The sequence below is a fragment of the Eulemur rufifrons genome, chromosome 1, assembly GCF_041146395.1.
Source record: "Eulemur rufifrons isolate Redbay chromosome 1, OSU_ERuf_1, whole genome shotgun sequence".
Taxonomy (NCBI): Eukaryota; Metazoa; Chordata; class Mammalia; order Primates; family Lemuridae; genus Eulemur; species Eulemur rufifrons.
The window spans coordinates 88,532,501-88,560,359 of NC_090983.1; the positions used below are offsets into that span (position 1 = coordinate 88,532,501).

Genomic DNA, 27,859 nt, shown 5'->3' on the forward strand with positions numbered 1-27,859 from the left:
TAAGTTGTTAACATTTGGAGAATCTGAGTAAAGGCTATGTGAGAATTCTGTAAACTATGAATTTTTTTTACATTATTTCCAAAGAAAAAGTTTTTAAAAGGCCCTGTTAGTGCCCACCTGATGTGTATGTATGTGTGTGCACGCCCACACACATGCACAGAAACACTATGCACAAAAATTTCTTGTATACTCTAAAAGAGAGAATGCAGAGTCGAGTACTTACCTATTGTATCTCTTCCAGCAGATTTTTCAGACCCTGACAGGTTTACCAGCACAACACCTCCAATGCTATGAGAATAACAGTAATTACTAATGAGCCAAATAATCAATTCTGTAAAAGGCTAATCTTAAAGATAAAAATTATTTACAAGTTATCAATGTTAGGTTTGTTCTGGGTGGGAACCCGAAAAGTATGTATAGGACGTAATGAGGTTAATGGAAAACTTATATAGTGATCATAAAGCCCATGACACAAAAGCTGCAGGAATCTGGAGAGTCCAGAGGTTATAAATCTAACTCCGACCACAGACAGCTGCAGTCATGCCAGCATTCCTATCCTCGCTAATAAGGATGAAACTACCTCCCCTTCCCATCTCTGCAGGTGTTGCTCACTACCCCCAAAAAACTCTTTAGAAAGCCCAAGGCATTCCCCTCCCTCCTGGTGGGTGCTCTTTGGCCTCCACCCATCTGCACCCAGATGCTCAAAATAAATGGCATTTTGCTTCACATGAGGCTTCGTGTGTCTCCCTTTCAGCTCCAAACCTAATAATCAAGACCAATCTCAGCTTTGGGTAAAACAGTAAAAAAATTTTGTGATTTCAGTGATAACAGCTAATAATATCATCAATATGATATAGTGTTATACTTGTATTAACTCATTTAATCCTCACAAATATACAATATTGCCTTATAAGGAAGTATTATTATTGCCATTCCCCTTTTACATATTAAAAACTAACAACGCACAAAGACGTGAAGCAACTTGACCGAGATCACATGGCTGTGACTGAAATGCAGGCAGCCTGGCCCCAGAGTCCGATGTTCTCATGTGCTATGCTATCTACTTCCTTTTAGTTAGGAACAAATTTAACAACTTGTCATCCCTCTTCCAATCTTTCTTTTGGAAATATAAATATATTAAACCTATATAAACCTAGCAATGGCACTACTCTTGCTTACTGGCAAAATCTAAATTAACAGTAAAACTATATTCACATACTTAAATAATTTCACTAATCCCATGATGTTAGTGGATAAAAATAAGACTGAATTAAGGATGCAGAGAGGTCACTGAATCCTCAGTGTGATGCACTAACCAGAAAACAGTACCACTTCCATGAAATTTTTAAGAAAAATGCACCACCTCAATTTGCTGAGTATTTAATATGAGCAAAGCAAGAGGTTACAACAGTGAACAAGATAGTCCTTTTCCCAGTGAGCTTACATTTTCTATTTCTATGCACCCTGTAAATTCTATATGTTTTTTCAACAGAAGAAATATTGCTAATTTTAAAAAATCAGTCTAACCACTCTAATCTACTGATCAGAAGATCACGGTGGCAATGGGACAATACGGAAAGGAATATTTTTCCCCTTATGGAATTATGTCATCACAAGTCAAATATATTTCTTACGTTAAATATTCATACCCTTCAATTGAATCGTCACAATTTTGTGTAATAATCATTGTTCAAATTCAGATTCAGCTATTATTCACTGAGTACCCACAATATACTAGAAACTGGGGATTTTGTTTCCACTTAGATGATGATAATAATGGTTAAATATATTAAGCACCTGTTGTGTATCAGACATTGTTCCAAGTACTTTAGAAGTACTCATTTAATCCTCCTAACACTCCTATGAGACAAATCCTATTATTATCCCCAATTTACAGATGAGGAAATTGGCACAGAAAGATAAGAAACTCGCCCAAGATCTCAAAACCAGTAATGATGCAGGCAGGATTGAATTCTAGGTTGTTTGGCTTGAGGCCACACTCTTTTTTTGTCTCTCAACTAATGAAATGAGATTTCTTAGGAGATTTCCTTCAAGATTGTTGCTAAGTCAAATTCTTTTTATGTCCTCAGATATTGAATTTCATTGTAAAAGCAATGCAAAACAAAGTATTAAACAACATTAATATATAATTCTCAAGAATACATAATATACAAAAAGTTTCTAAGTAATACTTTTTTTTGAAGGGACAGATAGTAAATACTTTAAACCTGCAGGCCATATGGTCTCTGTTGCAATTCAACTCTGCCTCTGAGGTGCTAAAATAGCCATAGACAATTTGCAAATGAATGAGAATGGCTGTGTTCCAATAAAATTTTATTTACAAAATCCAGCAGCTGGCCTACCTTAGTTTGCCAACCCGTGTTCTAGACCTACTTTAATGAGGAGTAATGTACTCTATGTCAAAACATTTGCAAGTTCAATATTTTATGTCCATTTCCTTCTTTATCAAGTCTTTATTAACATATTACAAAGAAAAGTTAAAAGTTAGTACATATTTTGAATAAAGTTAAGTAAAACCTCATTTACTTCCCCAATACAAATATATTTCCCTAACGCAAAAATTTGCTTGGCTAAAGCATGCAAAAGAATAAATCCCTAATGGCCATAAAGTCTAAATGGTAAATTAGTTGGGTCAACCAGACTATCCACTGAAACTACCATGGTTAACTTACCCTTATAGCTAAAAGAGAAAAACGCATAATAATGAGGGCCACCAGTTTTATGTGATTGCCAAGTACCAGTCCTTATGATAGTCACTTTATAGATATTACCCCCAAACTTTAAAACAAAACTGCAAAATACATATTATCATTTCCTCAACTAGGAAACCCCCTCAGAGTTTAAGGCAACTAACTACCTTATCCAATCCCAGCTACAAAAGCTAAGAAACACTACTCTCTCCATTAAATCATTCTGCTACCTTCTCCGATTTTCTCTCACAAAAATAACAGCTTTATCAAACCAACACATCTTTTTTGAGTACTGTCTATGGGCAAAGCCCTACGCTAGCGCTTTGGTGACACAAATCAAAAATAAGGCTTTGGGACTGGGCACAGTGGCTCACGCCTGTAATCCTAGCACACTGGGAGGCTGAAGCAGGAGGATCCTTTGAGCTCAGGAGTTTGAGACCAGCCTGACCAAGAGCGAGATCCCATTTCTACTAAAAATAGAAAGAAATTAGCTGGACAACTGAAAATATATAGAAAAAATTAGCTGGGCATGGTGGCACATGCCTGTAGTCCCAGCTACTCGGGAGGCTTAGGCAGAAAGATCGCTTGAGCCCAGGAGTCTGAGGTTTTTGTGAGCTAGGCTGACGCCATGGCACTCCAGCCCCAGCAACAGAGTGAGACTCTGTCTCAAAAAAAAATAAATAAATAAATAAGGCTTTGGCCTTCAAGTGTTTACAATCCAAAAGAGAAGACAAGACAAACATATACAAGTTAAATAAAAAGAAAAGGAATATAGTTATCAACAATACTGATGTTAGGCAGTAATGCAAAATTGTCCAATAAATTATGCAGAAAATTACTGAAAGATCACCTGAGGCTTAGATAATTAGAGAAGACTGAATGTCACATTTCTAGGAGAAGTAGAAGGAAAAATAAAAATCAGAACAAAAGGGGAAATTTGCTTTAGACAAAGGAAATAGAAATTTGGGAGATTATGAGGATTAAGCTGCCACATTAAATAAAATGTGAACATCAGTACAATACTTAGTAAGTCTACAGACACCTGAATAGGAGCCAAAGCTGCCTTGGGGTCCTTCCGTCTGGTTACCCTATCCGGGAAGGTTTAGAAAACTAGTTCAGGATGTGTGCAAGGTTGAGTAGCGTAATATCCATTTAAAGCCTTCTTTTATCCTCATCTTCCTTTGCTTTTAATAATATAAACTATCCTGTACCACTACCAGAAATTTAACATCATACTTTCAAGCAGAGTAAGCCACCTATTATGCTATATTCTTACCTTAAAATTACAGCTAATAGTTTAGAAAGGGTAAATCTATCTCCACTGTTACTTGGAAACACTGCAGCAAGGATTAAGGTAAAAAGTCCTATAGGGAGAAAAGGATAAAAAAAAGGTACATGAGCTTAAATACTGCTAACGTTGTTTACTACCAACTTCATTGTTTAACACATTGACTGCCACACTAAAAAAAAATTTTTTTTCCTTGGGGCCATGGTGTTTTATTATGAAAATAGAAGAAGAGCTTTGAAAACAAAATAATCCTTTCTAATTTAATGAAAAATTTGTTATTGACTTCTATTCATTTAATTCACATTTTTAGAAGTAAATTGTCAATATTAATTGTAACAATAAGAACATCAACAAGTAAGATTTTCATGAACCAACTGCAGGATTTTGCCCAGGTTTTTCTTCATGAGACCCCAGGTTCAAAACTAGCATAAGTTAAATACAACTCACATGGCAGTTAATGTGTTAAATAAGTAAATTATACACCTAACTTTTAAATTATTTTTTGTCATTCTTAAATAACTAAGAATAAGACTGTAGTCACCTAGGCTGAAATGTTCAAAGTTCATACATAAAAACAGCTTCTAAACTAAACCATGTTTATTTACAGGTTTAGTTACAGTTTATTTACAGGTTAGTATAGTCCTATTTATTTTAAACTAATGAGTTAAATCGAGGATTCAGAGTAACATTCTGACCTCATCACAATAAAGCCTGTGTGCTAAAGTTATTTTTACAGCTTTAAAAATACTTCTTTTATTTTCCACAATTGGAAAGTGATTTAATCTTAAATATAAAACACCTATCATAGGGCAAATTACAGTTCTGAAATAAGCAATTACATTTAGATAAAAGGTCTAGAAAAAGGTCTTTGGAAAGGATATGTGAAGGGAAAGACAACTACAATATAAAGAGCCAGCCTATAAAACTTTAATATATTGATATATAAAAAATACCGTGAAGTATTTGAAGGAACATAAATAGCACAGGCTAAGGCATGAAACTACAGTCATGCTTAACGACAGGGATAAATTCTGAGAAATGTGTCGTTAGATGATGTCCTTGTGCAGCAACCATCATAGAGTGTACTTACCCAAACCCAGGTGGTGTAGCCTACAATACACCTGAGCTATATGGTATGGCCTATTGCTCCTAGGCTACAAACCTGTGCAGCATGTTACTGTACTGAATACTATAGGCAACTGTAACACGATGGTAAATATTTGTATATCTAAACATAGAAAAGTTACAATAAAAATATGGTATTATAATCTTATGGGACCACCATGGTATATGAAGTTTATCAAATACCACAAAACATCATTATGTGGAACACGACTGTATAAAGATTAAAAGGCAGTTATAATAGGCTAATACACATTAGAACTAATGTAGTAAATTATAACAAGATAAAAATGTTTGTACATGTACATACATATATAGCAGAAATACATAGACTTATAATGCAGATTTTGAAAATTTCTTACCAGAAGTTGAAGACAAAATATTAACTATAGCAACCTGTGTGTCTGAAAGTGCTTCTTGATATGACAAATTTGCCAAAAACCACTAAAGAAAAAGAAAACAAAGTGAACCCTTATTGAAAGACAGGTTTATATCTGTCATTACAATTTATAGTCCCCTCCTTTGTTTTTCTTCTAAACAGTGTTATCACAAGAGGTTTTAAAAACTGCTTTGTGGCCGGGCGCGGTGGCTCACGCCTGTAATCCTAGCACTCTGGGAGGCCGAGGCGGGTGGATTGCTCAAGGTCAGGAGTTCGAGACCAGCCTGAGCGAGACCCCGTCTCTACTAAAAATAGAAAGACATTATATGGACACCTAAAAATCTATATAGAAAAAATTAGCCGGGCATAGTGGCGCATGCCTGTAGTCCCAGCTACTCGGGAGGCTGAGGCAGTAGGATCGCTTAAGCCCAGGAGTTTGAGGTTGCTGTGAGCTAAGCTGACGCCACGGCACTCACTCTAGCCTGGGCAACAAAGTGAGACTCTGTCTCAACAAAAAAAATAAAAAATTAAAAAAATTAATAAAAAAAAAAAAAAAAAAACTGCTTTGTGTTGAAAAAAATCACAGGCTCCCAAAAAGGATAAATATTTATAATCAGACCTGAGAACTTGCTACCCAATTTCCCTTAAAAATTTTAATAATAGTTGGTTAATAATTAGCATTCAGGTTTTTTAAAAAAATGAAGATAAAATCGAGTAAAATTTGCTTTATCCAAGTACTGATGAGACTCTTAAGTTTATAATCAAATTTAACTTTGGGAAGATTCTCAAACATTAAAATATGTACAGATGAATAATAAGGCATAATGAGAACTCTGTTAAATCAGATGATGCTCATGGAGATGGATGTAACTAGTTAGTTAGCTAGACTGATAGATAAAAGGCTATATCACTTTGGAAATTTAGAAATGTCCTATGAAAATTGTGAATTTACTGATTGTCATTGTTTTTCTGATTCTCAGTTTAGAGACACAACCCAATGAGTTCTTATCACTTTGGATACAGTGATGGAAGTTTTCCAGCTACGAGGACTTTTTTTTTTTTCTTTCTCTTCTGCTCATCCAGGTTAGGATATTCTTTTATTTCCAATCCTGTACCTACTTTGATTTAGGGAATAAGAAATAAAATTTCTGTTGATGAAGGCTGGCCTGTGTGTATCCAAAGTCCATTTATTTTCACTGATAATTCATCTATTATTTTTGTAGATGAACACTTTTTTACTATTTCAAATAATGCTGCTATGAACATTCTAATTCTAGCACATGCCACCTGGTGCGTATACACATACATGTCACTAAAGTATATACTAAGAAGTAGACTACTGGGTCGATTAAGTTAAACTAACTGCTAGTCTAATTTTGATGTTTCTGTTACTTACACAGATTGACTAAAAGAGTTATTACACTGAACAACAATTTGTCTCTATTAAGAGAGGGACATCTTTCGATCTCCCTCAGATCTCTCTCAGTAGCTAAGCATACAGTATGATAACTGGCATTTACACTGCAAAGCAGCAGCATAGACACATGATTGTGGAGCACCACCAGAAGGCAGCAGATGGCTGAGTCTAATAGTCTCCAGTCAGTCGATACCATACTCAAGACTAAGCCAGAGTGAGACTGTGACAACATGATTCTGATTCCATTTGCAATCCTCTGACTTCCTAGATGATTTTGCTTGTCTACCAAAATGCCTAACAACTGGCGAAATGGGCAATATCAAACATATATGGCAAGAGCAGCCACAATCTGCCTGCAGTTGAAGTGCTAGAAAAGAGGCAGACTCTGCCCTTAATTACCTTTTGAAGACTTTCTCCAAGAACAGATAATGCTAATAGGGTGATAGTTAGCTTTATTGACCTACTTCTCTTAAACTTAAATAGTTAAATACTGTGTTTGTTTTCCAACAATCTCACTGGTCCCTGCTAATGCAAGGTAAAGAAATAAAAATAGATCACTTAGGTAACAGGCATTCAAAGATCTTAAGAATTCTTCATTAGCTATGAACTCTTTCCAAAATGACCTTCCCATTCTCTCCCTCTCCCCACTCCATTCACTGGCTCTTGTTTCCAAGGAGCCTTCATCACCAAAGAAGACCCATCTCGACTATCCTCCAATAAAAATTATCCATACATCTCCCTTCATTATTTCAGAGTTGAGGACAACCACTTACTAATAATTATATCTAATTATATCAAATAATTAATATTTCATTAGTGACTACTCATTTTAAATTATCACAAAAGCTATTCTTCTTAAAAAGATATTTAATTGATAAAAATTACATATGTTCAAGGTGTACAATATGATGATTTGATATATATGTGTGTGTGTGTGTATATATATATATATATATATATACATGTTAAGTACTGATTACCACAGTCAAACTAATTAGCACATCCATCATCACCCACAGTTACCATTCTGTGTGTGTGAGGGGGTGAGAACACTTAAAAATCTGCTCTCTTGGACTGGGCGCGGTGGCTCATGCCTGTAATTCTAGCACTCTGAGAGGCCGAGGCAGGCAGATCATTTGAGCTCAGGAGTTTAAGATCAGCCTGAGCAAGAGCGAGATCCCACCTCTACTAAAAATAGAAAGAAATTATATGGACAGCTAAAAATATATATAGAAAAATTAGCCGGGTATGGTGGTGCATGCCTGTAGTCCCAGCTACTCGGGAGACTGAGGCAGGAGGATCACTTGAGCCCAGGAGTTTGAGGTTGTTGTGAACTAGGCTGATGCCACGGCACTCTAGCCCAGGCAACAGAGACTCTGTCTCAAGGAAAAAATTAAAAAAAAAAAATTTGCTCTCTCATGAAATTTCAAGTAAACAATACAGTATTATTAGGTGTAGTCACCATGCTATACATTAGTCCCCAGAACTTATTCATCCTATAACTTAAAGTTTGTACCTTTTGACTAACACCTCTCCATTTCCCCACCCCTGTCAACTACAATTCTATTCTCTGTTTCCATGAGTTCAACTTTTTCAATTCACTTATAAATGAGATCATATTCGTGAGTATTTGTCTTTCTGTGTCTGGCTTATTTCATTTAGCATAGTATCTTCCAGGTTCATCGGTGTTATTGCAAATGGCAGGATTTCCTTTTCTTTTTATGGCTGATTAATATTAACACTGTGTACATATACCACATTTTCTTCATCCATCTGACACTGAAGTTGTTCCCATATCTTGGCTATTGTGAATATCGTGAAGTAAACATGGAGGGGCAGACATCTCTTCAAGGTACCGATTTCATTTCTTTGGATATATAATAAGAGGTATTCTTGGCTGGGCACAGTGGCTCATGCCTGTAATCCCAGCACTCTGAGAAGCCAAGGCAGGAGGATTTCTTGAGGCCAAGAGTTTGAGACTAGCCTAGGCAATACAGTGAGACCCCATCTTTACAAAAACTTTAAAAACTAGCCGGACATGGTGTGCATGTAGTCTCAGCTACTCAGGAGGCTGAGACAGAAGGATTGCTTGAGCCTAGGAATTCGAGATTATAGCGAGTTATGATAGGGCCACTGCACTCCAGGCTGGGCAACAAAGTGAAACTCTTGTCTCAAAAAATAAAATAAAATAAAATAAAGATATATTCTTGATAAAGCCACTTTCACCTAAATTATATTTTACAGAAAAAAAAAACACCATTAATCCTAATAAGGCAAAAAATATGCAAAGAGGATTGGCTAATACAGTAATCATTAACTCCTTTAACTTATACTGTCAAATATATTAGACACTTGCCACACACATGTGGCTACTGAGTAACTAAACTTGGCTAGTCTGAATTGAAATGTGTTTTAAATACAATATACACTGGATGTAGAAGATTTTAGTATTAAAAAATGTAAACTATTTCATTAATAATTTTTATATTCATGGCATGTTGAAATGATATTTTGCATATAGTAGGTTAAATAAAAATATAGTATTATCTGTTTCTTTTTACTTTTTTAAGATGTCTACTAGAAAATTTAAAACTACACTTGTAGCCTGCATTCGAGGCTCATGTTATGCTTCTACTGAACAGCACTGCTCTCGACCTTATCTAAGTTTATCGCTCTATTTGTCAGGTTTCCAAAAAGCTCATCCCTTAGTATCCACAAAGACTATTCCAAGACCCACCATCCCTGGGATAACAAAATCCACAGATACTCAATTATCCTTATTTTATAAGGATATGAATGGCATAGCTTTTGCATACAATTTACGCACATCCTCCTGTATACTTTAAATCATCTCTAATTACTTATACCTAACACAATATAAATGCTATGCAAATAGTTGTATGCTGTATTGTTTTTCAGTTCATATTTTTTATTGTTGTATGGTTATTTTTTGTTTTTTATTTTTTTTAAATATTTTCGATCTGCAGTTGGCTGAATCCACAGATACGGAACCCACAGATACAGAGGGCCGACTGTATACCTGGAGTATATTGCTCTGACTTGGCATAGAAAAGCCTTTACCAAAGACTAACATAGCTTTTTGCTTTCACAATATATTTCAGGTTGATTTTTTTTTAAAGGCTATTAACAGTGGAAGTAACCCAAGTGTCTAACGGCAGAGGAATGAATAAACAAAATGTGGTATATCCGTATAATGAAATATTATTCAGCCTTCAAAAGGAAGGAAATTCTGACACATGCTACAACACGGATGAACTTGGAGGACATTATGCTAAGTGAAATAAGTCTGTCTCAAAATGATAAATACTGTATGATTCCACTCATATGAGGTACTTAGAATAGTAAAATTCATAGCAACAGAAAGTAGAACAGTGGTTGCCAGGTACGGGGCAGGGCGGGGAAAGAATGGGGAGTTACTGTTTAATGGACAGAGTTTCTGTTTTGCAAAATGAAAAAAGTTCTGTGGTTGGATTGGGTGACGGTCATGTGACAATGTGAATGTACTTCATGCCACTAACTGTATGCTTAAAAATGGTCAAAAGGGTAAATTTTATGTTATATATTGATATATTGTATTATAATTTCAAAAAATACATCTTAAAAAGGCTACTTATCTGCACATATTTGTAAACCTGTTATAAAGAATAGTGCTTTATTACATAAGAACTTATGTAATACATTTCTCTTGGAGTTTTAAGTGAAGAAAAAGTTTGCTTTTCCAAAGAAGGGAGATGCTTCCTTTTCACAGACAATAAGCTACATCACTCAGGTTCTCCTTTTCGCCTTCCTGCCATTTTGCCTACAGATGAGTTGTGTGCTCACCTGAAGTAGCTTTCTTCTTTTAAACTTAAGTTCCTGATATAATCATCACATGCCATAGCCAGCTCCTACTCCGTTACCCATTTAATCTGCCTCTTATCTTTTCAGCCTTGTTTTAACTTTTACCATATACAGTTGATCATCTAACAACATGAGTTTGAACTGCATGGATCCACTTATATATAAATTTTCTTCTACCTCTGCTACCCCAAGACAGCAAGACCAACCCCTCTTCTTCCTCAGCCTATTTAAAATGAAGATGAGGATGAAGACCTCTTTGATCACTTCCACTTAATGAACAGTAAATATATTTTCTTTTCCTTATGATTTTCTTAATGACATTTTCTTTTATCTAGCTCACTTTATTGTAAGAATACAGTAATATAACACAGATAACATACAAAATATGTGTTAATCGACTGTTTATGTTATCAGTAAGGCTTCCAATCAACAGTGAGCTAGTAATAGTTTATATATTATTTTGGAGGAGTCAAAAGTTACACATGGATTTTTGACTGCATGGGCATCGGTGCCCCACCCCTCACATTGTTCAAGGGCCAACTGTAGATGCTTTTCTTACACGCCGTCTCCTTTGAAAACTGGGTAGCATGTAACTAATAAATTTGAGCCCTGCCTTACCATTCATTTAAAACAAGCAAATAGAAATCACAACTAATAACATAATCCAAATATATGGGCCTTTAAACTACTTTTATTACATATGTAATTATCATATTACAACTCCCAAAGATTTTCTTTCAATTTGCATAGCAAAATATATTAATCAAGTTATCACTAAAGGGGGAGAGAACTAAAGGGAGAACTAAAGTTCTCCACCAGGGGACGGAGAAAAATAGGCTATTCAATGAATATGAGAGGCAAAATCATGAAGTAAAAAAACCTTATAATCAGGCTAACAATACTGACATTAGCATTGCATTATCTAATGTTTTAACATGCTTGGTATAAATCTGAATCTTAAAGGCTCATATTAAACAATCTTGGATTAGGCTACTTCCAATACATAAAATAGCACTAAAATTCATTTTTTAAATTCTACACTTTAGAGTTCTCACTAACTCAGACAAGTCTCTAATCCCAGTTTAGCCCAAAATAACAATACTTTATTTGCTCTATCATTATTCTGTGTGAAACCTTAAGCACATTTTTCAGTTTCTGTATTAAAATAATAAAGAAGCTACAAACACCACTACAAGAAATTCTGTACAAATATTTACTATGAGTACTTGCTAAAATAATACTTAACCTCATTCACACGAACTTAATATAAAACTGCAAAAACACCTATTTGGAGAAATCAATGCACATAGTAAACTCTTATTTGGATATTTACTAGCCCTTGCATATACATCACAGTGTAAAATAACTCTGTTTATAATCCTGACCCTGAGGCAATGCCAAATTCTTAAGAACTTTCCAAATTATGTAAGTGCAGGTATGTATATGTATATATATATATATATGAACAATCAAGTGTTATAGGACTTAGTGAGTTCTAACTCCTTAAGGTATGACAAGCATTTACTAACATTGATACTCTGACTTCCCAGTGATGCCAGATAGCAGAGCTTAAAGTTACAACTAAACAATCTAATTGGTTCACACTTCGATACTATATTATTGGTATATTTACTGTCTTAAAATTTAGGTTCCAAACATATTATAAAGAGAAGACCTACCACAAAGCAAAAAAAAAAGCTAATTTTTGCTACTTGAGTTGCAGTCAGTTTCCCCACAGTCTTCAGTATGGATTCTTGTTCTTTCACAGTAGGATATGACATTCGAGACAACTTCGCTTCCAACGCATGGCTTGATGGAAGCTGTCGAATCTCCATGATATTACTGAACCTTACACGAGACTTTTTGGGAGCTTAAAAGGAAAAGCATGGTACAAAACCATTAAATGTTTCCCCTCCAACAAAAGTCACAAGTTTTAATTTACTGATAAATGCATATTATTTAATCATCTATGATCAGAGTAAGGCAGTCAAAGAAAACCAGAGTTATATTATTATCTGGGGCAGTTTTGCTCACTCAAGAATTAACAGGAAAAAATGGTTTCATTTATAAAAATGTTTTAAAGGGTTTAAAATGAGACCAATATTCAAACAAGGCTTCTACAACTGTGTACTATATATACACAACTGCCTAGTTCAGGACTTTAGTATGATTATTATTTTAGCATTTCTAATAAAACTTTTATTTGGATTTTTTTCCTCATGGATATCCAGTTTATCAGAATTATTTTCCTGGCCAAGCATACAGAATATTCCTCTACAGGTCAATTCCTTGCAAGAGAAATTATGACTAAATACTATGAATAAATAAATAAATAATGTTGAAGCTGGCATTCTTCACTAAATTCACAGAACCAGCAAAACTCCTATAACTGCTATTAGGGTCATTGAGGGTATGTTTAAGAGGATATTGTTCATTTAAAAATACATATAGGCTGGGCGCGGTGGCTCACGTTTGTAATCCTAGCACTCTGGGAGGCCAAGGTGAGAGGATTGCTTGAGGTCAGGAGTTCGAGACCAGCCTGAGCGAGAGCGAGACCCCGTCTCTACTAAAAAATAGAAAGAAATTAGCTGGACAACTAAAAATATATAGAAAAAATTAGCCGGGCATGGTGGCGCATGCCTGTACTCCCGGTGACTCGGGAGGCTGAGGCAGAAGAATTGCTTGAGCCCAGGAGTTTGAGGTTGCTGTGAGCTAGGCTGACGCCACGGCACTCTAGCCTGGGCAACAGAGTGAGACTCTGTCTCAAAAAAAAAAAAAAAAAAAAAAAAAAAAAACCACACATATATTTTCATATATATATATTTATACCATAGAGATTATATATATATATAATATACACCTTACATATATTATATACATATTATACCATAGAGATTTCTGAATTTTAGAAATTATTTCCAGTTGAATTAATATAAAAATGATTATATCAGATTCACAATCCAGTTAAATTTCCAGAAGACTGCAGGATGAGCCAACATCTCATGGAACAGAAGAGCTACCATGTGATTCCAGTCAACCCACATAATCACTAAGTTTTGAGATAGCCCGAATAAAGCAAAATTATTTTTTACCCATTTTTAAGTTACGGAATTTTAAGTTTTGCTCACTTTTTTCAGTATCAATGTTTGTGCTCTCAGGTTTTTCACTTGGAAGATCATGAAATTTCACAGGAACATACAGAGGTTCACTCTGGAATATAATAGAAACAAGGAAGTATAAAAGCTTATATATTGGCTAAAATGTAAATGGATAGTATGTAGACACAGATACTCTCAAAAACACAGTTGTTGAACACCATGTTTAAACAACAGTAAGTTTCCCAAAATGCATTTTCAAGACTTAAAAAGGAAACTCTACTGATCTACACAGGCACGATAACAGAAAAGAATCAGCTTAAAGTTTAGAAATATAACATAATAGCATTGGTACATTATGATATCTGATATTTAAATATAATAAAAACAGATCTCTCTCTTAGCTAACAGATTCTCTCTCAGCTAATTGATTATCTCCCATTCTTTTTCATTCATTCTTTTTACAAATACATAAGCTCCTACTATGTCAAGCACCGGTCTAGGTCCTAGGGATATAAGGGTGAATAAAGTCAAAGTCTCCTCCTCAATGATCATGTAGTCTAAAAGGGCAGGTAGATGATGAACAGATGGCATATAACATGTATTTATATTTACTGAATTGTTAACTCTTATTACAGAAGATTCAACAAAAAACTAAAATTCTTGAAAACATTTGCATGATTAATAGATAATAACAACAAAAAAAAATAGCTGCCACTTATCAGTTCTTACTATGTACTAGGTACCAAGTTCAGAGCAGTTAAACATACATTTCTCATTAATTCTCATAGTAACTTACAAAATAGCGATCTTAAGGAACTTTTCTAGAAGCTGAGACATAAAATAACCAAGTGGTAGACAAAAGAATCAAAGCCAGGTTTGTCTAACCATGCTCCAAAAGTCCATATTTTTAGGTAGTTCTAAATTCCTCAACTGTTTTTGCAAATGTTTTCAGATAACCTATATTTAAGGCACAAATCTCGAACTGGACTGTTTCTTCAAAATTAAAAGAAAAAAAAATTGTTTTCTTTGATTACTCTTTTAACTCCTAGAATAGAGCTCTTCCAATAAAAAATATTCAGTACATAAACAGACAGTAGGTCCAGAAATAGACATAGTCTCTTTGTTATCTTGAACTTTTCATTACAGCATCTGGCCTATAGCAATTTGACATAGCCATCTTACAGACAATAGCAAGAATTAGTAGAAGAGTAGTCAGAAGAGTAAGCTGCCATCTCAACTATGCCTTCCACACTGACAGAGACAAGTAATAAGTAATATTAAACTATCTTGTCAATGCTTAAGGTCACACAGAGAAAAGAAATCCTTTGTAGTACCTAGTAGCCTACCCTGCGTGCAATCGTAGTTCTAAAAAACAGACAAACAAAAAACTGTACTGTCAATAAGGTTACCAAGTGAATGCTTCACAAATTGATATTAAATTTTACAGTAACTTTTAAAATTTTTCTAAGATAACGTGTCATGTTTGGAAGGAAAAGAATTATTAAAAGTACATTTTAAAGAGATGGCTTAGTGATGTCTAAAAAGGACAGATTTCTAGATACTATCTCTCCAACTAGATTATAAATGCATGAAATAAGTGAATGCATTAATTGTTTATTACCTGTCCACACACACACACACACACACACACACACAGAGAGAGAGTACACTAGAACATAACTGTATTTCTAGAGCCTAGAACAAGTACTTAACACATATTAGGCACCCTAAAAAATTTGTGGGGAAAAAAAGAACAATTTGCTTATATATTCTCAGTGCCAAACAAATATTTCTTAATGATAATAATAATGTGCATAAAGCAAAAGAGTTGGTAAGAAACAAAGGATTGTCCTTTACCATTTTCACTCCTTAACCAGTTTCCCCCTCCCTCTTTCTTTCCTCAGAGGTAGCTAAATTGCTTACCATTAGGCCCCAGGTATCCAAAAGAAGTACCAAATTATAATTCTCATGGCCAGCACCCAATATTGAGCTATATCTATATCATCATATAGCTGTGGTGCCATCAAAGGTGTTTCAGTTCTTCCTGCCATGCTCAACTCCACCTGCTCCATTCCTGACAAGAAAAGAAGCACTTACCAAAGAACTATTCATAGTTGTATCTGTCGTGCAAGCAGCAAAGTAACCTTCAGCATCTGCAAACTAAATACAGATAATGGAACATAAAATTCAATTAAACTCATATTATAAGACTAGTCAGATGTAACTCAAAGGAATAAAACCAAAACGCCAGAATAAATCTATAAGAATATAACTATTATTAATAATAACACTAGCAGCAGCTAATGCCAAGTATGCAACAATAAGAGGCAGGCATTATCATCTTTATTTTATTGATGAGGAAATTGAGGTTTTTAATCCTGAGAGCTGCGATTAAAACCCAAGTTAGTCTAATATCAAAGCATATGCCCTTTTTACAACACTATTATAACATTTCAGATAAGTAGGGAAAGGATGGGTGGGTGGGTTACTTAAGAAAAGAAAGTAACATCTCAGTAGTATCCTGAAAATAGTTTTCATCTCAAGAACCTGAATGGATCTCAGGGCCTGAACCGCACTTTGAAAACCACTGTGCTAATGCTACTTAAGTATGATTTCATTTCATACCCACAGCTAGCCTATCACATTACCTCTGCTGAAAGTCTGAAGAGTTTAAGTAACTTATCCAACGTCACAAAATCGGCAAGAGATAGAACAACATTCAAACAGTAGAGCCCATGCTATGAAAGAACCTTTATAAATCATTATAAATCAATACCAAAAAGAGGGAGTCAATGTAGAAAAATGGACAAGACATAGACAATACACAAAAGAATTCTACTATCCAATGAATATATGAAAAACTAATCTAAGATATACAAATTAAACACCTATCAAATTGTCAAATGTTGGGATTTTGGTAAGGGGTTCAACCATAAGATTTATTCTTTAGTAACTGTTTAATCATACTGCTAACAGAAATATGAATTAGTGCAACCATTGCAGATGGTAGTTTAGCAGTAAGAATCAAAAGCTTTAAAAATAACAGTACTCTTTTATCTAACATCATGCTTTTGGAAATTTAAGTAAATAACTACAGATGAGTATAAAGAGATTCTTATTTACTTATATGAAAAGTAAAAGTAGAAACAATCTGTAGAGAGTTAGTTAAATAAAATAGGAAAAGCTGATGATAAATTTTACTTATTCACATGCAAAGATATTCATAATATATTAAGTGCAAAATAAAATCATGTTAAAAATTATAGAAATTTATAAAAAAACTTTCTAAATTATAAAGCTTTTCATTATGTACTATTAAGTGGAAAAAGCAAGTTATAAAATAGGATATAATAGTACAATACCATTTTTGTAAAAAAATAAAAAATACATATGAAAAGAATGGCAGGTTATATGCCAAAATATTGTCAGCAGTTATTCCTTGATAGTAGAATCTATTTTATTCCTTTTGTTCCTCTGTATTTTCTAAATTTTCAACAATGTACATGTATTAATACAGATATAGTTTATTCCTACATGTAATAACACAATATATATATAATTTTTATAATGTATACATATTACTGTTGCAAATTAAAAATATATATATATTCACATTTTTGGTAAATTAAATGTGTATGTGCACTTGAGTGTACATTTCTAGGCTTCACCTAAAAAGCAATTACTGAAGAGCCCCTGACAAAAATCTAATGAGTACATTTCTCAAGAATGTACTCATTAGATAAGAAATACCATTTTAACCCATAAAAAATAGTACATACAAAAGAAAAAAATTAATAGAGACAGAAAATAATATGGTGGTACCAAGGAGCTGGAAGGAAGGGGAAATAGGGATTATTTTAAATGGGTACAGATTTTCTGTATGGGATGATGAAAAAGTTCTGAACAGGAATACTGGTGATGGTTGAACAGCAAAGTGAGTGTACTTAATGCCACTGAACTGTACATTTAAAAATGGTTAAAGTGTGAATTTTTATATTATATATAATTTTACCACGGTAAAAAAAAAGAAAGAGAATTTTTAAAGGGATTAATATAAGGGACAGTTTTATATTCTCCATTCTCAAAAATTCAAAATTTCTACTTCAGTAAGGAAGATATGTCACTATATAAAGGAACATTTCTTTCAATACTAAGAATGAGCATGTTAGATTATTAGGTCATTAAATATGAAATGTCTGATTTCAAATCAAAAGTGTAGTTTATTATATCTCAAACAAGAAGCAGCACAATCAAAGTGTGTGCCTAAACTATCAACACAGTTTTGCCATCCTAACAGTAGCTGTTTATACCAGCAGTGAAGAAGCCTGGAGAATGAGTGGCAACAAAAGGCATTTTCCACAGCCTGTTGAGAATTGAATATCTTTCCTTGCAAGAAGCGGTCCAAAGCCTGAGAGAAGTGGTAGTCAGTTGGTGCGAGGTCTGGTAAATTCAGTGGATGACAGAGTTTCCAAGTCCAGCTGCTGTAGTGTGAGGAGCATTGTTTGTGATACATGTGATTGAGCACTGTCTTGCAAGAGGATTGGCCTGTCTCTATTGACCAATCTCGGCTACTTAATTACAAGCATCCTCATCATTTCGTCCAGTTGGTTGCAGTAGACATCCATTGTAATTCTATGTTTCCCAATACCCAACCTGCGGTCCAGTACCAGTCCATGGCCTGTTAGGAAATGGGCTGAGTATCACTGCCTGAGCTCCACATCACCTCCCCTCAACCCACTATACCCCACCTCTCCACCCTGGATCCAGGAAAAATCGTCTTCCATGAAACCGATCCCTGGTGCCAAAAAGTTTGGGAACTGTTGCTAATTGATAGGCCAGGTTTCATGAAGCTGTAGTGGATAATACCAGCGCTGGACCACCAAACAGATACCATTAGCTTTTGGTGATGAATATTTGGTTTTGGACAGCGTTTTGGGGCTTCATCTTTATCCAGCCATTGTACTGAACGCTTGCGATTGTCAAAAAGAATCCATTTTTCATCACATGTAACAAGGAGGGTGTAGAAATGGTTCACCTTTATGTCGTGACAGCAAAGAACGGCAAGCTTCAAGATGATTTCTCTTCTGACGCTCATTTAAGTCATGTGGTACCCATCTATCCAACCTCTTTACCTTGCTGATTTATTTCAAATGGTCCAATATTGTTGGAATAGTAATGTCAAACCTTACTGCTAATTCATGAATAGATTGAGATAGATTCGGTTTCACTACTGCTTTCAGTTCATCATTATTCACCTGGGTCTCAGGTCACCCACGTGGCCCATTTTCAAGATTAAAATCACCAAAACAGAACTTCTCAAACCATTAACGTATTATGCATTCATTAGCCACATCCTTCCCAAACACTTTGTTGATATCGGTGCTGCACTGGTTCCACAACGGAACTCATATTTGAAAATAACATGAATTTTTTTGACTTACCAGTGGTTTCACAAAAATTGCTCTAAAAATGAATTTGAAAGATAATCACAAGCCAAACCATGCATTTGAAAGACTGAGGATGTACCTTCACAATAAAAATAAAACCAGAAGTGTCAAAATGAAATGTCAGAGATATCAACTGTCAAACTTAGTGCTTAAGGAAATCAGACATTTCATACTTAATAACCTAACACATCAATGAAAAAATACAATTTGATTAGCCAAACATCTGAAACATGTCCTGAAGTATGCTTTCATTTTAATATATAAAACTTTGAATTATTTTGCTTCTACAATCAACTTAAAAACTAATTTGATGATACTCATCCAATCTGCAAATGACAAAGACTCTAGATATTCTTTCTATTCCTTACTTTCATCTCCTTCTCCACGTTATTTGATTTGGGCTAATTCAACAATTCTTAACAACTCAGAGGAAAGAAAGAAAGGAAAGAAAGGAAAGAAAGTGATTATGTACTTTTGAGTTCTCACAAAATATTTTGATCTGAAGTTGATTAGAAGAATAAATTTAAAATTTTGGACAAAAGGTTTTTCTTATATCATCTTCATTCACTTAACTGAACAATTTTAAACCTGACTGCCCTTAAAGAAACTAATACATCTTTAAACTCTGAAAAAATATACTCCCTTCCCAAGAAACACCTAAAATTAAAAACTTACAAAAGCAGCATGCTTTCCTCGAAATCCTCTTGTGCACTGTTGCCTCCATGGCTTCCAAATAATAAAGCCCAAAAGGTACAGAACGAACATAGATGTTTTTGCAAAGGTGCTGAAGAATGGTTTGTTGTACTGAGTAAAAACATACTGCAGAGGAAAAAGTTACATGGACAAGTATGAGATGACCTTAAATCTTATTACTTACCTCCAAAATAAAGCTACTACAGGATTTTTAACTCTTTAGAAGTTCACTTGGAAGAAAAAGTCTGTACCATTTTATACTAATGGAAACAATGGCTCTAGAAGAAATGGCCAAATCCAGTCATGGGGAAGGAAATATAATACACAAGATAAGCCTAGGACATCTTGTGCTGGAAAGCAAAAAAGATGTTAAAGATTAATGGGGTCACAGTAAAAGGACCCTAGAGCCCATCTGAAGGGGCTCCCACTGGTCAAAGATAGAACAGTTTAAGCATTACAAGGAATAATAACTGCAATGATTTGAAATATATTAAATATATAAAAATCCATGAATTTATAATGATATTCGAAAATCTCTCAATGGTTACTACCAGAAGTTGCTAGGCAACTCTATTCTAAAATAAATAAAGAAAAAACTCCAAATTTTAGACAACCTTTACATGAACCATGCTTCAGGATGACCAAACAGTAGTTGTAGAAACGTTCTCCTTAAAGAATTTCAGCTAATAAACACAGAAGGAAGGACCCTTAGAAAAATCACCACTTTTTAACCCCTAATGAATATTCTATCTGGGCAGTAATCATCTAAAGGTTGATGAGGAACTTTATAGTGCTTAAGTTGGCTTCACCCAAAGTGAGACTTGCAGCCAGTATGTGCCTCATATTGGGATGACATAGGAAGTACTCAGTACTACCAGGGTATTTCCTGAAAACTAAACCTAAATCAAGACTTCACACTACACTATACCATTTATATGAAATAAGAGAAAAAGAAGAACAAGTTAAATGATATCCCAAGGAAGTCATCAGGTAAATTCAGAATGTGTGACCTAGTTTCTCCAACAAATCAATGACATAAAAAAAAAAAAAAGAAAGGATACAGTTATGGAATAAAAGTGACTTAAAAGATATAACAAATGCAATAGATCCTAACAAATCTTTTTTTTTTTTTTTTTTTTTTTGAGACAGAGTCTCACTCTGTTGCCTGGGCTAGAGTGCCATGGCATCTGCCTAGCTCACAGCAACCTCAAACTCCTGGGCTCAACCAATCCTTCTGCCTCAGCCTCCCAAGTAGATGGGAGTACAGAAATGCACCACCATGCTTGGCTAATTTTTTCTACATATTTTTAGTTGTCCAGCTAATTTCTTTCTATTTTTAGTAGAGATAGGGGTCTCACTCTTGCTCAGGCTGGTCTTGAACTCCCGACCTTGAGCGATCCCCCTGCCTCCGCCTACCAGAGAGCTAGGATTACAGACGTGAGCCACCACACCTGGAAGAGATCCTAACAAATCTTAAAAGAAATAGATGTCCTTGACACATCTGGGGAAATTTGAATATGGACTGGATATCAGATGATCTTAGGAATTACAGTTAATTTTGTTAGATATATTAATGGCATAAGGATTATGTTTAAAAAATCAAAAGTTATTTTCAGTTTAAAGTGAATAGGAAAGAAGTTATGAGTGAAATGACATGTGACTAGAATTAGCTTTAAAATACTCCCGGAAAAAAAAGTTTGGGGGAAGAGTTGATAAGATTGGCAAAATTTGATAATTGTTAAAGGTAAGTAACAGATACATGGAGATTCATTACACCATTCTCTCCATTTTGTAGATGTTAGAAAATTTCCTTAATATACAGATTGATTTTCTTTTTGAAATACATAATACATCAAAAGTCTGATGAGCATATCTGGCTGAAGAACCAGACACATTATATATGCTCCTAGATAATGAAATTATAAAATATCCTCTTACTATTTTACTTTTTTTTTTTTCTTTTTGAGACAAGAGTCTTGCTCTGTCACCTGGGCTAGAGTGCCGTGGCATCAGCCTAGCTCACAGCAACCTCAAACTCCTGGGCTCAAGCAATCCTTCTCCCTCAGCCTCTCGAGTAGCTGGGACTACAAGCGCGTACCATCACACCTGGTTAATTAAAATATTTTACTTTTTAAAAAATAAAGACAAGTTGGGTTTTTTCCCTAGCTTTATTGAAGTATAATTGACAAAAACTGAGTATATTTACCATGTACAACATGGTGATTAATATATATATATATATATATACACTGTGAAATGATTACGACAAATGACAAGTTGGTTTTTCTTTTTACCTTGCTTAGATATGCATTGCTAGATTATGATGTAATCAGGTGCTCTTTTATCCTAAATCTTATTTTTTTTGTCTTTAAAGTAATTTTTATTTGCATCGATGTAATACATTTACATGGTTTAAGAAATAAAACAATACTACAAGACTTACAACGAAAAACACTGGTACCTTGCACTGTCCTTCCCCACCCTACTGTCCCCCGCCCCAGCTTTAACTCTCAATATTTCCTGGAGTATTTGCCTTCATATTTCTAAATGATATTCTTAAAATGCTATTTCTTTTATTCATAAATTTTAAACATTATCTATAAACTTTCTATTTAATATGGAAGATGAGAATTTTAAAATGTATTTCTAATTGACAAATAAAATTATCTCTGTGTGTGTGTATATATATATATGGTGAACAACCTGTAGTTTTGAAATATGAATACATTGTGGAACAGCTAATGTCCTAAATTTTGTTACCTGATAAATAAAAAACAAACTATTTAAAACGAAAATAAGGCCAGGTGTGGTGGCTCACGCCTGTAACCCAAGCACTCTGGGAGGCCAAGGAAGGAGGATCACTTGAGCTCAGGAGCTCAACACCAGCCCGAGCAAGAGTGAGACCCCATCTCTACTAAAAATAGAAAAATTAGCCTGGCACAGTGGTGCACACCTGTAGTTACAGTTACTCAGGAGGCTGAGGCAGGAGGATCACTTGAGCCCAGGAGTTTGAGGTTGCAGTGAGCTATCATGATGCCACTGTACTCTAGCTGGAGCTGCTGGGGCAACAGAGCAAGATTCTATCTCAAAAAAAAAAAAAAAAAACCTAAAATAAAATTTAAAATGCAGGTTTAGTGCCCTGTCAACATCAAAGAGATTTCTTTGAGGTAAAACTACAAAATGTTAATCTAAAAGAATATATAGAATAATTTAATAAATGGTCTATTGTATTCCAGAACCTAATTCTGGAAAGGTTAAAAAATTATTTATTCATAAGATACAATGTCAGTGTCAACTATTTACTTAGCTATGATGTGAAAAGACTGCAGTATCAAACTACTTCTTTTGACATTTAAATTCATTTTATAAATGCTAGTTTCCTTCTGTACATTTGCCTTAAGATTGCAATGTGTAAGCTGAAAGGCAGTCATTTCTGTCTTTTAATAGGGATCACCGACCAAAAAGAATAAAGTATACAAGTAGAAAGAAAAACTAGCTTGTGAATTCAAAATACCACATCACTATCAATAGGTCATCATCAATAGACAAAATTTAACTGAAGATAATCATTGTATACTGTGTACTTCATAATAAAGTTTGAGTCAGCAAACATATAAACGTGCCCATATCCAGACATGGACATCATAGTGATCTGTTCATTGAACTCTTATTACTTTTACTCATTTGTCTAAATGCACTCTTACTTTCTACTATGTGATGATAGATTATGTTGCCCATTCCAGATAGTTGTTTCACTACAAAATAGTATTTACAGAAAGAAATCGAATTTAGAAAAAAAGCCAAAAAACACTTTCAAATATTAAGAAAATATGTACATAGTCTAAGTGATCATCCCTAAAAGATGCAAGAAAACTATAAAATGACAACAAAGATCATCCTTTCAGTTTTAACTTGAAGTGACACTAATTCAAAATCAAAGAAAACATAATTTAACAATATTTAAAATACTGCTTTTAGTAAGCATGAGATAGTAATGGCTAGAGAGACTACAGGTTAACAGTAATACTAGTACCATAGCAGAATATCATTCCTGGACAAGAGATACATACCGAAGAAAGTTCTGAGGAGGCAACCCATATCACATCCACAAGTAGGAGAATAACAATCCCAAGAGTCATTCTCCTGCGCTGAGTGAAACCACTGTTCTGGGAATTCATTCGGTTCATGATAAATACACACACCATTTGCAGCCTGTTTTTTAGAAAATATAGATCACATTAGAGATGCATTTTAAAAAGATAACCATATAAAAATGAGAAAAGTATAAGAGAAACATCTGACATTTGTTAGCTAATGTTCAGTATGAAAATTACATGGTATATAAAAGTGTGGAATTTACCTTGTTTTAAGAGTCTTTCTGAGATCTTCAAGAGCAATGCCTGAAAACTTGGCAGATCCCTGTCTAAAAGGAGGTGAAGAACTCAGCACACCTAAAAGCAACCACAAAACATCAACAACTGGAGGTAAGATTCATTAGTTTTTTTTACTCTTCATCCTCAAACTCAAAGTCAATGAAAGAAAAATACCAAAATGTGTTAAATATAATTGACACCTTTCTCGAGACTCGTGTTATCCATTGTACACTTCAGATTATACTCAGAGAGGGACAGGGTACGGGGGCGGGGGGAGCAGCAATATTCAACATACGGCATATTTAAGAATAGTTCACTACTGGAAAACAGCTTCTCCGGGTTTCACAAATACAGAACTCCATTCTCCTCTCCCTCCAGAGGAATCCACCCCGGGGATAGTGTCTAGACACGCTCCTGTTTCTAAAAGTGTCTTTTCTGCCCCTGATCTCCTTGAGCGGAATTTTGTTATTCGAGAGGCAGCGATTTGTTGTGGGTCTTGAAGGCACCTTTCCAATCTGCTCACGTGGTAAAGGAAAAGAATCCTCCACTCTCCCGCACCCAACCCTGTCACCACATCTAGTTCTTTTAGATCGAAAGAGTAATTCACAAGGAGAGTGAAGAAACAGCTGTTAAAAGGAATCCGCCCCCTTTTTTAGAGGGGGAAAAAGGTTAAGTCAGTGACGCCTGCCCAGGGAGATAAAGCCGAAGCGACAGTGCGCGGGCAGCTTCCTCAATTGCCAGTCTGCACAGGGCTCTGACGCCCCTGTCAGCCTCCGGCTCACTCCGCCCCTAGAGATCGTCACCGTCTCTCGGTCCAGGAACTTCGACTGCCACCAAGAGCTGGAGGTGGGGCTGTTGGTGAGCACTCGGTCCCGGTCTGGGATCCGGGTGATTTCGGGGCCCTTCCCTGCCTGCCTACCTGGCCTTCCTGCCCCGCGATGGCGTCGTGGCGGCACCATGAGCGGACCCGGCCAGGCCCCGCAGCCGCCCAGCGCCACGGCCGCGGCCTCGGACTCACAGAGCCATCACGGCGCCCGACATCGCGCCGCGCTGGAAGCCCAGCTCCTGAAGCTGCCGTGCCCCTCAGGGTGAGGCCACCGACACCACCCAACTCCACTCGGCCCAGAGGGGCGGGGAGCGGGCGAGAGCAAAGGACCGCTCAGACAGCGATGGCCGCGGAGGCCCGGAGCTCGGCCCTGGCCCCGGCCCCGCCCCCGGCCGGCCTGCCCTGCTGTCCCGCCCCCCGGCCCGTCGGCAGCGGCGCGCGGGTTACGTCATGGCAGCGCGACCGGGTACTGCGCCGGGGCGCGTCTCCGGCATGGTTTGGCCCGGCTGAGCGCACCAGCGGGAAACGCTGGGCACTGAGTAAGGACAGACGCGGTAACGCGAAAGAGGAGTGGAGATAGGAAGGAAAGAAGTAGGGCGAGGTGGAGGGAGAAGAGGGAGGTGAGCGGGGTGTCTGAGGCAGAGCGAAGAATAAGGGGTAGCGAAACCTCCCAAATGGACCGCCCTAGAACGAAAGCTAGCAGCTCTGTTTCTTACAAACTTCGGACAGGAAACGTTGGATATTCCTTTGTCGAGAAGACCGAAGGCAAAGTAGTCTGGAATACTTTTGACTCTTGGAACATTTTGTAAATAAACTAGATACCAGGCCGGGCGTGGTGGTCCACGCCTGTAATCCTAGCACTCAAGAAGATCAAGGCGGGGAGGATCGCTTGAGGTTAGGAGTTCGAGACCAGACTGAGCAAGAGCGAGACCCCATCTCTACTAAAAAATAGAAAAAAATGAGCCAGGCAACTAAAAATAGAAAAAAAATAGCCGGGTGTGGTGGCGTGCGCCTGTAGTCCCAGCTACTCGGGAGGCTGAGGCAAGAGGGTCACTTGAGCCCAGGAGTTAGAAGTTGTGGGGTAGGCTGACGGCACGGCATTCTAGCCCAGGCAACAGAGCGAGACTCTGTCTCAAAAAGAAAACAAACAAACAAACAACAACAAAAATAAAATGAAATAAAATAAACTAGATCCCAGCTCTTGGAGTTACAAGCTTGTAACTCACTTGCAAGAGTACTTCACTTCCCTGGCCCTCATCTAAAACGTCTTCAGTTTCCTTGTCTAGAAAATGAGGATAAGATAGTACCTCCCCCTTCTGGTTTTTTGTGTGTATGCCAAGATTACATGAGTTTACAAATATGAAGGGCTTAGATCAATTTATGGCATGTAGTCAGAGCTCTACAAATCTTTTGAATTATTAAACTGTAGGTATTTTCCTCAGATATCTTGAATATGCCATTAGAAAGAAGGCTTGTCATCCTGATTTGCATTTAGAAAATAAAAACGAAACTAAAAGGGTTCTGTAATTTTACTGGAGTTGTCTACCATAGGTGCATTTTTAGCATCTCAGACGGTGTGAAGAAATTAAATTTTCTTACTCCTGTAGTCACGATGTAGCCCTTACCTTTTAAGTCTTGTTTCACTGAAAATGAATACATATTCCAATGACTGATAAAACAATACCAAGGAACATTTTTTAATTGATCAAATCAGTGTCTAACAAACTATCAGCGTCAAACACTTCTAATAAATCATTCAGAAACCTATTGTGCAGAGTAGAAAAATCTTAACCATTTACTTGGTGTTGCTACTTGGGGGAAATTTGGTTGAGACATTAATCAAATTATTCCATTACCAGTTTATTCTTTTATTAACATTCTTTAGGGTATCAGGCTTATAATATGCTTAAGAATTTTTTATGGTACTTATATAGTCTGAAAAAGTAATAGCATTATAAATCTCTCAAGATCTAAGAGTCAGCAAATTTGGGTTCTAATTCTTACTCTGAATATAATTTGTCATGTAGTCTTAAGGATTATTCTACTCTCGGCTGGGCGTGGTGGCTCACGCCTGTAATCCTAGCACTCTGGGAGGCTGAGGCGGGTGGATCGCTCAAGCTCAGGAGTTCGAGACCAGCCTGAGCAAGAGCGAGACCCCCGTCTCTACTAAAAATAGAAAGAAATTATATGGACAACTAAATATATATATATAGAAAAAAATTAGCCGGGCATGGTGGCGCATGCCTGTAGTCCCAGCTACTTGGGAGGCTGAGACAGGAGGATCGCTGGAGCCCAGGAGTTTGAGGTTGCTGTGAGCTAGGCTGACGCCACGGCACTCACTCTAGCCTGGGCAACAAAGTGAGACTCTGTCTCAAAAAAAAAAAAAAAAAAAAACCAGGATTATTCTACTCTCTACTGTGCCCATATTCTGTTAATATAAATATGGGTTTCTCAATTAAAATAATGCAAACGATAGCACTTTGTAAATGAATGTAAATATTAGTTACCATTACTACCACCTGTTTCCAGACCATCTGCTAAAGGACAATGCTGCAGATATTCTTGTGATGGATAAAGCAATTCTGGGGAGGCTGTCTTCAGGTAGTCTCAAAACATAGTTTAAATCTTGCGTTAGCATTTTTTC

General features: G+C 36.1%; 1 protein-coding gene across 2 annotated transcripts in view; it reads right to left on the reverse strand.

Moving 5' to 3' along the window:
• SLC35F5 (solute carrier family 35 member F5) overlaps nt 1-25,582 on the reverse strand; it is a 40,219-nt gene extending 14,637 nt beyond the window's left edge. The window contains exons 1-11 of one of the 2 annotated variants that reach the window (XM_069473356.1): nt 25,309-25,582; nt 24,377-24,467; nt 24,087-24,228; nt 19,999-20,142; nt 15,974-16,036; nt 13,907-13,988; nt 12,458-12,648; nt 5,484-5,565; nt 3,988-4,075; nt 2,434-2,472; nt 224-288 (exon numbers count right to left, since the gene is read on the reverse strand). In XM_069473356.1, the coding sequence (XP_069329457.1) occupies nt 224-288; nt 2,434-2,472; nt 3,988-4,075; nt 5,484-5,565; nt 12,458-12,648; nt 13,907-13,988; nt 15,974-16,036; nt 19,999-20,142; nt 24,087-24,228; nt 24,377-24,467; nt 25,309-25,348 (1,027 nt within the window). In that variant the 5' untranslated portion in view covers nt 25,349-25,582. The remainder of the gene's footprint in view (nt 1-223; nt 289-2,433; nt 2,473-3,987; nt 4,076-5,483; nt 5,566-12,457; nt 12,649-13,906; nt 13,989-15,973; nt 16,037-19,998; nt 20,143-24,086; nt 24,229-24,376; nt 24,468-25,308) is intronic. The other variant, XM_069473348.1, reaches the window with a different exon arrangement.
• Nucleotides 25,583-27,859: the final 2,277 nt, after the last annotated feature.